General features: G+C 39.2%; 1 protein-coding gene across 1 annotated transcript; it reads left to right on the plus strand.

The window, feature by feature from the left end:
• Positions 1-703: 703 nt before the first annotated feature.
• trabd (TraB domain containing) lies at positions 704-12220 on the plus strand. Its single transcript, XM_036151971.1, has 10 exons — positions 704-829; positions 1272-1364; positions 1578-1644; positions 4727-4893; positions 5065-5205; positions 7092-7202; positions 7426-7565; positions 8004-8176; positions 10046-10142; positions 10232-12220. The coding sequence occupies exons 2-10, from the start codon at positions 1287-1289 to the stop codon at positions 10401-10403; spliced, it is 1146 nt and encodes a 381-aa protein (XP_036007864.1). The 5' UTR covers positions 704-829; positions 1272-1286; the 3' UTR covers positions 10404-12220.
• Positions 12221-12611: the final 391 nt, after the last annotated feature.

The following is a 12611-nucleotide window of genomic DNA, read 5'->3' on the forward strand; positions in this document are numbered from 1 at the left end:
GTAGATTGGTTTATTGCAAGGATGAGTCAGCTCTTATGCTGTCTGATGCTCTGACACAATCCTAAATTATTTCTGTTAACTGAATCACGAGTAGTTAAAATAAATATTTACAATATTTGTTAAAGAAAAAAATTAAAGAAGCAAGCATATAGGCTACATATATGCACTTATGACACCCCTTTTTTGCAGAAAATGTCTCACATGTGCTAGCCACAAATTTTCTTTAGGTCATGATTATACAGGAACTTCAATAAAGGAAGTGTAGTACTTAGTGACACATCAGCATGACCTTTGTTGCTGAAGATATTAGGTGTAAAGGGCCTACAGGATTTAAATGTACCTACACAGACACAACTCCCCCGGTCCTCTGCACTGTAGCTTACACCTTTTCACTTCAGCTCAATATCCTACCCTTATGTTGGATTGTTATGATGCTTAATCACACTAAATGGATCCACAAGCACTTATAAAGACTAGAAACAGTGAGTTCTTAACAACTCTTATTTTTTTCCCCTGTGTTAATTTTCACATTATACAACTGAAATGGAGCACTTCTGATTGCGTGGAGAGCGACTGGACAAGCACAGTCCAGACTTTGATTGTACCTTGTGAAATATGGTAAAAACACAAATAAAAAACGTTTTCTTTCTATTAAAAGAACCCAAGCTGTTTTAAATGCCTACATGTACCATAGTGCACCGCGGTTGTTAGCGTAAACCAACCGAGTGCTGCTGCTGCGCTGAACTAGCAAACAGCAGTGTGACAGACGGGCAGGTTTTGTAAGTGACATATAGTTTTCTACAACATTTTTGGAGGGTTCCTGAATCAGGTATGACAAAATACCGGAATACATTGTAAAGTTATTTAGGTTAAACGTCTCCTCGTCGAACTAGCTAGCCTACTTTAGCCCGAGTTAGCTTTATGTTTCGGGAGCTAACCGTGAAGTTGAGTTAGTGAAGTGTTTACATATGCTGCGGCAAAAAGCATTTATTAAAACCATTCTAAAGAGGCTTTTGACGAGGTTGTTGTTTTCTTATGAAGCTCCCTTTCCCCCCGTCATAGGGATGGCGATATCTCGCTATTTTGTTTCGCCTTATTCTGTTAGATCAGTGACAGTCAACACTTTCCACGGCAACCGTTTCTGCGCCGTAACTGTTAGCCACCTTTAGCCCAGCCGGTAGTTGTTGGTGTCACACGTAAAGCAACGTCAGCAGTCAGTGCGGCTGTCTAACTGTCCGTGAACGCCTCATCGCGCTGTGTTTGTGTACCAGGCTGCAGCCCGGTCGATGCGAGCCATCCTCGCCCCTCTCGGTCGCTTCGCAGTTTTCGCTTCTCCAAACATGGACCAAGACAACAAATCAGAGGTGAGGGGTAAAAGATGAAAAAGAAACGTGCCTGTGTGACGAGGAGTTGAGTTAAATTATTAAGTTTCTCAGAGATACAGCTCAGTTTCTAATGATCAGCTAATGTTCGTCTTTCTCAACACAGCTGGCTTTAGACAAGAGTTGTCTCTTAATCTGGAGCAGGGCTGAACATGCCAACAGAAATTGATGTCTTGTTGTTTTGATGTCTCACAGGATGAGTCAGCTGGCCTGTCAGAGAATCCTCCAGAGGAGGATCCACCTTGTATAGCTCCAGGAATGGGTATGCTTTAGTTTTTACTTCTAAAGTTGTCAAGTTGGGATGCAAGAAAAAGTGTTCACAGTTGCCTCAGACACTTTGTATGACAATTGTATAACACTTTCTTAGGCTATTTTATTTTTATTTAAAAGATTTGAAGTAGCTTGTTTAAGGCTGAATCAATTGCTCAGTTTCTTGCAGGAAAAGTAAACGATCTTGCTCTGTTACCTGGTGGACCATAGTTTTTCTGATCCGAGCAAAATCTGATGCTACAGATTCAACCTGCTCATTTAATTTTCACACAGCATTATGTTAGCTTAGAAAACTCAGACTTAAGAACAAAACAATTTTCTGACATCTGTGGATTTATTAGAAGGTTACCTGTTCATCATTCTCATGTTTTTTTTAATTATATATTTCCTCTCCTTTCCTATGGGTAACAAGCTGTGTACCTCATGTTCAGTATTGTTTTTGTACAATAAGACATGTTTTTGTTATTATGTCAAAAAAAAAATTATGAACAAACTACCCCAATATCTCATGCATATAAAATGTCCATAGGAAAGCATTTAAACTTTAAAAATAAAAATTAAAAATTAAGTTGGACCTTACAAAGGGACAGGATCTATTACACTTTTCTCTTAAGATCATCTTTTTCAGCTCCCCTCTAAATATTTGGTTCTAGGCACTGATATGGCCATGGCAAATTGCTGCTTGCTTTGTGTTAATTTGTTTTTTTTTGTGAAGTATTTCTTTGTTGATTTGGACATGTCTTTTGTCTTCATCCTGCTGAATGACCTAATAGATGCCTAGTATTTTTTTGAAACTAAAAGTTAAATAGCTAGATTTTCATTGCCATAATCTGATTTTAGATCAGTACCCATCAGCCTTACTTGAATGGGCAAAGCACGTTTTCTTGTTTTGCCAAATTTTGAAGAGTGAAATTGGCCTCTGTGTGACACGATTTCTACCCCAGGGAGACATGAAGGCATGGGTTATTTCCCGACAGTCCTAGAAACTCAAAAAGAAGTAAAGTATGAAAAAAGAGGTTTTATATTACCATTATTTAACTGGAATAATTAGGTGCCAGCAGGGGCAACCTGTGATGATTTTTTTCTTCTTTTTTTTTTTAGCATTCTTTTCAATTAGTTTTGTTAACTTCTCCTTTCCCTTCTCGGACAACAGTTGCACATTTATAAATGAATATTTTAGTGGGCTAATATGCCTCTACAGTAAAAACATTTTATTAGGGCTTTTCTTTTTTTTTTTTACAATTTTTTTTCCACAGTGTTGCCCAGGATTGTGGAGGTTGCTTTGTAAAAAAATTCATCCAGTAATTTGTATTCATTTAGTCTTATAAACAGAACCCCACACAACAACTCTCACCACTCCCTTCTGTTTCTCTTTTTTTTTTTTTTTTTTTTTGTCATAATCTGGGATACGTCTCGGATTTGTCATTGTTTAAACAATGTTGCCTTTGCAGTTTCTTCATCACACGTTGCCAAATGTTTGACACCAAGTGTTCTCTGGTAAACTGTAGAAGTACTAATCTTGAGCAATATACGGTTACATAAAAAAAAAGAAATTACAGTGTAAAAACGTCAAAGCAATTGTCACTCGTTTCAGAAATTGAAACTCGTATATAGATTCATTACACAACGTGAAATATTTCAAGCCTTTACTGCTTGTAATTTTCATGATTACAGATAAGGAAAACACAAAATTCAGTATCTCAGTAAATTAGAATATTACATAAGATCCATAAAGAGGATATTTTAAACAGGAATGTCAGGCTTCTGACAGTGTGTTTATTTCTGTGCACTCGGTGCTTGTTTGGGGCTCCGTTTGCCTGAATTACTGCATTAACGCAGCGTGGCATGGAGGTGATGCAGCTGAGCTACAATGGAAGCCCAGGTTACTCTGACGGACTTGACACCACAGATTCTCTATAGGTAAAGTTAAACTAGCTCGCCCGTTTTCCCACGCCCTACTCGACTCCTCCTCGCTCGGTTTACTTTCGCCCGCTTTAGTGACTCGACCGGCCCAGAAAGGCCTGGAAGAGCTTCATTTGCTTGTGTTGACTGTGGATTTCAGAAAGGCCGGTAGACCAACAACAGCAGATGACATGGAAACCCAAATCATCAATGACCGCGGAAAGCTTGCTCCAGACTTCAGGCAACGTGAATTCTGTGTCACTATGTTCTTCTTTCTTTCTCTCGGTCCTTGATTTCCAAATCAGATGCAAACTTTACTTTCATCTGAAAGGAGGACTTTGGACTATGGACCATAACCCTTCTTTTGAAGCTCCCTTAAAATTCATGAATGGATTTTGCTTGACAATCGTCTTTAGGATCTGGTTATCCATATTGCTGGTGCACCTTTTTCCTACCACACGGTCACCTTACACTTAACTTTTTCTGAGTAGGCTTGGAGGCAGCTCTCTGAACAACCAGCTTCTTTAGCGATGACTTTTTGTGGCTAACTTTCATTGTGGAGGTTAAAAATGATTATGTTCTGGACACCGGTCAAGTCAGCAGTCTCCCCTACGATTGTGTCGCCTACTGAGCAAGACTTAGAGACCATTTAGAGGCTCAGGAAACCATTTCAGTTGTTTTGAGTTTATTAGCTGGTTTAGTTGTGACGCGAGGGGGTCCAATATATTCCTTCTTTACACTTTTAATTTTATCGTCAAAGTTACAAGAAATAACGGTTTAAAACATGTCACTCAATGCAAGTGCAAGTGTGTGTGTGTGTGTGTATATATATATATATATATATATATATATATATATATATATATATATATATATATATATATATATATATATATATATATATAAAAATGAATGACACAAAACATTGACTTTTCCCCATTATTGTAATGTTTTGGATTTACCTGTACTAATTAAGTAAAAGACTTTCCTAAAACATTTATGCATTCAGTATCATGGTGTTTTTACTTTGTGGTGGTAAAGTTCAATTATTTCCAAACAGAGCTCCATCTCACCTAAAGAATATGACTACGTTAATGTGAATATTAACACAACAGTTTTAGTGTTTTGTTTTTATGCTGACGTCATTGACCATCTCTGATTTCTGTGTTCAGCGGACGGCGAAACGTTGGAGATGCTCTGGCAGTTCCGAGCCCAGCGGCGGCAGTCCGCCCCTGAGCTCCCGGAGACGGTGACCCGTCTTAACGCCCCCGACGGCAGCGTCCTGTACTTGGTGGGGACCGCCCATTTCAGCGACAACAGCAAAAGTGATGTGGCGACGGTAAGCTTCACGGGTCGGGCAAAGGCAGAGCGGCGTCTCAGAAGAATGCAAAAGTTACTGCCGCCTTTTTCATCAATTGGGCCCATTTAGTAAAGTATCATCAAACGGCCTTGCTAATAGTTTCTCATGTCTTCTCCATCCTGTCCGCTGCTCTTTCTCGCCCTCTCCCAGACCATCCGCGCTGTGCAGCCAGACGTGGTGGTTGTGGAGCTTTGCCAGTACAGGGTGTCGATGTTGAGGATGGACGAGAACACGCTGCTGAAGGAAGCCAAAGACATCAACCTGGAGAAGGTTCAGCAAGCCATCAAGCAGGTTAGGTTTACACACCGGTCGGATAAAATCGGCTTTCAAACAGCGGCGGGGTTGTAAAAAGTAACAACGGTGGAACAAAACGGCCAGTTTGCATTATGATCTGAATGAGAGCGTGATGGCGGTGTTGCTTTACAGTAAATAGGGTTGCTGCGTGGATCCGCTCTTAGTGGAGAATCGAATATCACTGAAAAATAAATCAAACGTAGGATAAGTCTGAGGCAAACCTTTTATGTGAGCTTCGCGTTTACACATCTTGTGTCAGTCTTTTTCTAAAACCAAAGCAGGGTTTGAAGACAAAAGAGTTTACAAAGCCTTTCACACTCCTGGAACCTTTTCAGCTTTCGTCACGTCACATCTGCAAACTTCACTTCAGTTTCTTTTAGTCGGACTTTGTGTTAGAAACACAAATCAGTGAATAATTTTGTTTTTACCAATAAAATCTGAAAAGTGTGACGTGTAAGTCTTCTGAGGTGCATCTCTGCCTTCTGTGCACATCTAGAGATTGACATTTTTGAACATCGTTCTCCACAAAAAACATCATGACGGAGTTTATTTGTAATCATCGTTTTGAGTCTTGTCATCAGATATCAAACGTGTTACCTCGTAAATATCCTTGGATCTATGTTCTGCACCATTCCATTTTAGCTTTAGGCGTATCTAGTAAGTTCGTAATCGTCATTGTGACAAGTCTTTTGCAGCAACTTTTCCCACTTTTGGGATGTATTTGTCTCCATTAATCTTCTCATCAGTTTTGACAAGCTTCTGTGTGGCTGCTGAAGAAAGGCCTCCCAGTCCCCACAGCATGATTCTTCCCACCACCTTCGTGTGTCTCAGTGCGTTTGTATCTGCTTGATATGTGGTGTTAGTTTTACGCCAAACCTACCCATTACAATGAATCACACAAAATTTAATTTTGGCCTTCTCCGCCCAGAATAGTTTCTTCTAATAACTAATTAGATGAAATCTGAAGGACACAAGTTCGACTGGACGTTATTCTTGGGTGCCACCGCAAAGAGGGCTTGATTTAAAAAAAGCAATAGTAATTGAATTTTCATTGTAATAAACATTTTGAACCTGTGATTGTAATGTGATTCAAATGTGGGAACGTTCCAGGCGTATGAATAGTTTTTTTATGGCATTGGATTGGCACTTGAAGAACTTTCATCTTTCTTTCAAATGAGCATGATTGTCAATTCAACCAACGAATGGTTGAATTAAATATTCCTATAATGTTTTACATATATGTACAGTATTACATCCTGTCCATACGGTTATTTGCACTACTATCAAAAGCTGTTAGTGGGGTTTTTATATTTGATCACTGCTCTGTCATGAAAATTTTTAAACTTCTGCATTTTCATATACTTTTATAAAGGACGTTATGTAATTTCTGAGTTATGGTTTTTGATGTTAAATACTCCTGTACAAAATAATAGTGTTTGTCTATCTATCCATTCAGTGTAATATTATTATGATAGAAACCTTTACACATTAGCTAGCAACTCTTTATTACATCAAAACAGATAGCCCGCCTTTTAGTCTTTGATGAGGCTGTGCCGGGTTTAACTCCACTTTCTCTGCCCCCTTCCTGTCTGTTTACTTTAATTAAAAGGCTACTAGTGCCACAAAAATGACAAAAAAATCTATATAGACATGCTATGCTGATTCTACCAGTATGTGCAAATATTCCTTTATCGTGTTTGCCATAAATATATACATAAAATTCGTCAGCCTCACTTCACCTTAGGTGGTCTAAAAAAAAAAACGCTCTGAAAGCTGCAAGTTTTTCAAGTTTCTTCTTTCCTTTTCGGCTGAGGTTTTACTGCTTTAGTTCAACGGCCAGTTTTCGTACATGTTAAATTGTGTTGGACTTTCCTCTCTGCCAGAATGGGCTCATGTCCGGCCTGATGCAGATTCTGCTGCTCAAGGTTTCCGCTCACATCACGGAGCAGCTGGGAATGGCACCTGGAGGAGAATTTCGGGAGGCCTTTAAAGAAGTAAGTCACTCAGAAACTTGTTTTGCAAAGCTGTAGTCATAACTATGCCGGATGCAATGTTTTAATTTCAGACTTGGGGGTGTGTCAAATTCTCAGAAAGACGGCAAAGAGCAGTAGACACAGATCAGTCCTGCCTTAAATAGGCTTTGCAAAAAGGCCTGCTGACAAACCAAATAGAGGACTTGTTGTATTATTTGTTACTAAAGTATCTCTTTCCTCACAGGCGGGGCGAGTTCCCTTCTGTAAATTTCACCTTGGGGACCGGCCAATCCCTGTGACGTTCAAGAGGGCCATAGCTGCTCTCAGTATGTGGCAGAAGGCCCGTCTGGCCTGGGGTCTTTGCTTCTTGTCAGATCCAATCAGGTAGAAACGCCCCTAATGAACATTTGTCCATCTACAGTGTAATCGGTTGCTTTGTTGTATACTGCAGCTTAATGAAGTAAACAAAATACCTCGATCCTGAAGTTTAACTAAAGAAATGCTGGTGACATGGAGGCAACTTCTTTATGGAATGGATCTAGTGAGCGAAAACTGACATTGCAGGGAAATAATTTGTTGTTAAACTTAAAAAAACTGCAGTGAACATGTAAACATCTTAAAAGTAAGAGCTGTTTAAAAAAAACAACAACACTTCAGGTTCGGTGTACATTTCTTTTTCTTGAAGTCACCTTCAATAATTTTTTTCACTGTAGAGTGCACCCTAACACACAGCATGTTCACACAAACCAAATTTCTTCACCATTTAACCTCCAGCTAAATGTATTGAATTGTGATTTTTTTTATTTATTTATTTTTTTTCAGTAAAGAGGACGTAGAGAAGTGCAAGCAGAAGGACTTGCTGGAGCAAACCATGTCGGAGATGATTGGCGAGTTTCCGGCTCTCCATCAAACCATCGTGGCTGAAAGGGACGTCTACCTCACACACACGCTCCGCCAGGCAACACGCTGTGTGGAGTCGCCATCCAATGGCCAGAGTGTGTATTGCATCTTTCTTTTTTTTTTTGTTGTTGCTGCTAGAGAAATGAATTTACTTCCTGCATGGTCATCCACCATGCAGGAAGTAAACTAAAAAGGTCATAGAATGGTGTTTACTGAATATATGGAGCCTTTTCGCACGTGCTTCCAAGGCGCTAAGGGTCAGTCAGAGTGGACACAGCACATTAGCAAATGTCATTCCAAAAGTTCTAACCTCAGTTTAAAGGTATAGTGGACAATCTTTTTTTCGGATTCCGACGGGATCACCGTATCTGTTGGTTGTCCCACATGCCAATGATTGTGACGCACTTATTTCACACGATCCCCCTGAGGAGTGGAAGATGGTGTTGCGCTGGAGCAGTTATTCAAAAAGAGACTTGGATGTCCGCTCTACCTTTTAAGCTTAGGCCATTCTGACTCATTAAAGTCGTTTGAGCTACACAGTTCCGTCATAAATATGGTTGTATGTTAAGGAGAATCTGAACCTGCTTGAACCTGAACCTTCAACTCGGCATCAATTCTTCATGTTTTCCTTGGGCCTTCACAGCTCCTTCAGAGCGACCATTGGCCTCTTGGCTGCTTCTTTGAGCAATGCTCTCCTTGCTCTGTTGTTGTGCTGCTGGAAGGTGAACATCTGGCCTGTTCTCAAAATAAGATTTTTCTGCAGCCTCCATCAGGTTTTCATCCAGGATCGGGTTATATTCGCTCCATCTTGCTTTGAGTCATCTCTGACCAACATTTCTGTCCCTGCTGAAGAAAAGATTCTCTACATCACGATGCTGTCACCACCATCTGTCTTGGTGGGCGTGGTGAGTTTGTGGTACTGTGCAGCTTAATTTTTCTTCCAGGATCACCACAAATAAGACTTTAATTTGGCCGAAAAGTTCAATCTTTCATTCATGTTTTCCCAGTCCCCTAAATGGCAAATGGCAGAGGGGCATTCATTTTAAAAATATTTCAGTTTTTCCATAGACACCAGATTTGTGGTTGCTTGAGTAATACTTGGCCTGTCAGTAGATCCCTGTCTATCAGTTTAGGTGAACTTCCATGTCTTGTTGTCTTATACTCTTTCCATTCTTGAGCTGGAAAATATTGAAAAAAAAGTATACTGATTAATTGGAAGTCGTATTGATCGATATCGATAATTATCAAAAAATTCAAAACATATTTACATATATAGATCTGGCCATTTTATACTGTTGCTTAGTGGTCTTTTTAGATAAAGAACACACAAACACTGAATTCAAACTCAACCCTTTTATTCTACCAAATTGCAAGTAAAACAAAAATAAACTCTTTGAAGGGGGCGGAGCTTGGTGATGAAATGTTCCTGGGTCTGCGTTTGTGATTGGTTGGGAGGATGTAGTTATTGCGGTATTAACCTATGCAAGAGGAAGAAGAACCGTTCTTCTATTGAACTTTTTATTGACCTCTTTTTTTCTATCGCACCACACGTCTATCGATCGATATATATTGTTATTGAATTGTCGTCCGGCCCTACTTCAAACTTCTACCTGACCTGTCTGCTGTGTTCCTTGGTCTTAATGATGCTGTTTGCTAATTGTTGGACTGTTACAAATGTATGAAGCCTTTACAGATGTGCTGTATTTATTCTGAGATCAAATTACAACACAGATGGATTGTATTTACTACCTGGGTGACTTTTGAAGTCAATTTGTGTATTGGAATTTGTTTGGGAGTAGGCAAGTAAAAGCAGCTGAATTCACATCCATGTATTCTCTTTCTTATACTTTACAAATTTGAGCTACTAGGGTTTGGCCCTTCCCAAATATTGTGGATATGTATATTGATAGTTATAGGTTTTTAAGCTACATAAATAACAGAATGTATCATCTTTTTCTCCACAGAAGTGCCTGCTGTGGTGGTTGGAGTGGTAGGAATGGGTCATGTTCCAGGTATTGAGCAAAACTGGGAGAAGGAGCTCAACATTCAAGAAATCATGACGTAAGTTTTCTACCTGGTAACTGGAAGCTAAATATAATGGCCGCAGGACGAAACATGCAATCTTTTTCTTCTTTATCTGTCTTCCTCAGTGTCGCGCCGCCCTCACGGCTCAGCTGGGTGTTGCGCACTATTGTAAAGGGCGTCCTGTTGGGAATGCTGGGATATGCATGTTACCGCGCAGGAGGAGGCTTGGGTCGTACCCTGTTGTCTTTGCCAGCAGTCCAGTCTTTACTGGGGACACTTCGACTTCATCCCGCCTGACCCTACTGGACCTTTCCTAAGCCTTCTCTGACTGGAGCTTTGATTTATTAAAGTAATGCATCTGTCACCAACGGCCTTAAAACCAGGAGGTGAGGCTGGACGAATGGGTGCACCACCTCACACCTGGGAACTGACGAGGACCTCACTGAGGTCAAAAACCTCTTCACCTCCTATTGATGTCTCTATAGAGACGGTGGGACTGTACTGCCAAAGAAACCCAAAACTGTACCCTAACCATGTATTTTTTTTTTCATTTTAATTTGGCATAAATTGCCTCCTAGTAGAATAATTGCTTTCCCCATTTTTTTTTCTGAAAGTTACTTACAGAATTTACTTTGCTAATCATCCTTGGAATCAAATGAGTCATTTCCCCCAGATATGATATACTATTTTCTTGAAAGAAGCCATTTTCTGAAAAGCGAACAGATTGTTGGTAAATTGTCCAGCACTTTAAAAGTAAGAAGGAAGTAACTTATAGTGATATTTGCTGTAGATGTAAACAAATTAGGTTATGGTAATTGCGTCTGAGCTATAAAGTTGATACATTTATATAATTTTTAAAAATGTATATATTTAAAAAAATCTTTGCATGGTGCTCATCTCTCACATTCAGGAAATAGCAGAAGAAACTTTGTGATTGCTCTGTGCTCCAAACAGCCAAGTGCCTCATGTTTCAGCTGGAAGGGCTCATTTTTGTTAGCTTCATCTAACAAATGTTTAGTGCAATTTTCAAAGGTTTTGACAACTTATGCATACAATAGTATTTTAGAAAGGACATAAAGTTAATGTTGACTTTTAAAATGTTACCAAGACTGTAACCTTTTACAGAGACACTGATGCTCAGGGGGCCTAATGCTGCCTCGCATACCGTTGGGGTGAAAACATCCTTGTTATTATATATGTCTAATATGAGGTACCTAACTTTGTTTTAAGTTTCTTATACAACACAAATTGAATTCTATAGGGAAAAACACGCTTTTAGGCAGTTGACAGTCAGTGCTTCGGCTGTCGTAATACATGCATTCATATTTATTGTAAAATCAGGAAACCAGATGGAAGGAGAATGGAAGTTGCTTCTTTTCCCCTCAGATTAAAGCGGGACCATCATGGTTTGTATATTTATGAATCTGTTTATTTGGGATGCTAACAAAATCTTGGTGGTATGGGGGAAATTTAGCCTTACTTTATTACTGCTGCCTTTGACCCTCTAATTGCCTCCTCTGCTAAAGCCTATCACCAACCCATTTTTATCCATAGTATATTCTGTTACGGCATGTATAATAAAAAAAAAGATCACCCTGGAGCAAAACGGGGATGTCAAACTATTGTACAGTAGTTTCTACAAACATAACTGCATGATTTCACGTCTATCATCGATACCCAGGTAATTTGAAGTGATTTTTGTACAGTATTTTTAGTTACTGTAAATCAAAGCGACGAATGTGAAAGGAGCTGCATCATTTATTTTAACATGTAAACGGGTCCAATGAATTTATACAGAATGTGATGTTTTGTTTTTTGTTTTTGAAAAAAAAAAAGCATAATTAAAACCAGTGCCAGCTATTGATAATCCGAGTTTATTCTAATAACTTGTCTTCCAATTGATAAAATGTTTTGGATAAATAAACTGAAGGTCAGTTGCAAGTCAGCTACTGTTTTTCTAGCTTGCTTTATCCCACAAAAAATATACTTTTGACTGCGAATTCCCAAACACAGAGCATGAATGGCTGTATTTGTTGTAACTTGTTTTGTCACTGTAAAGGTACCAAACACTGAGTCTTCTATATAAAAAAAGAGTAAAGGTGAACTATATTTGATTCAAAATGTAATCTTTCTCTGTGATTGGTATAGGTATGTAAGAGGTAATGATATACATATTAATAATGTCAAGCAGGCTAATGGGGGTGGGGACATTTTGGGCTTCTTGATTTCCACAGTTTAATCTGGACAGGATTAGGTCAGCATACGACAGTTTAGTGATGCAAAACTGATTATCTTAAAACAGGTGCTGGTCATTTTGCCCATGTTAAAATTTCATACTTTTGCATTTTTGGTCTTTTAAAGCTGTCTTTGTTGGAGAAAGAAGAACAAGCTGTCCTCTTTCATGCTCTTTCACAAGCGACAATTTTAAGCACTTGCTTTATGTACTTGTGGCCTACAGTAAGGAATATGCTTATGTAGCCCATGTAAAAAGAGGAGATGGTCATT

This window comes from Fundulus heteroclitus, chromosome 2, assembly GCF_011125445.2.
Source record: "Fundulus heteroclitus isolate FHET01 chromosome 2, MU-UCD_Fhet_4.1, whole genome shotgun sequence".
Taxonomy (NCBI): domain Eukaryota; kingdom Metazoa; phylum Chordata; class Actinopteri; order Cyprinodontiformes; family Fundulidae; genus Fundulus; species Fundulus heteroclitus.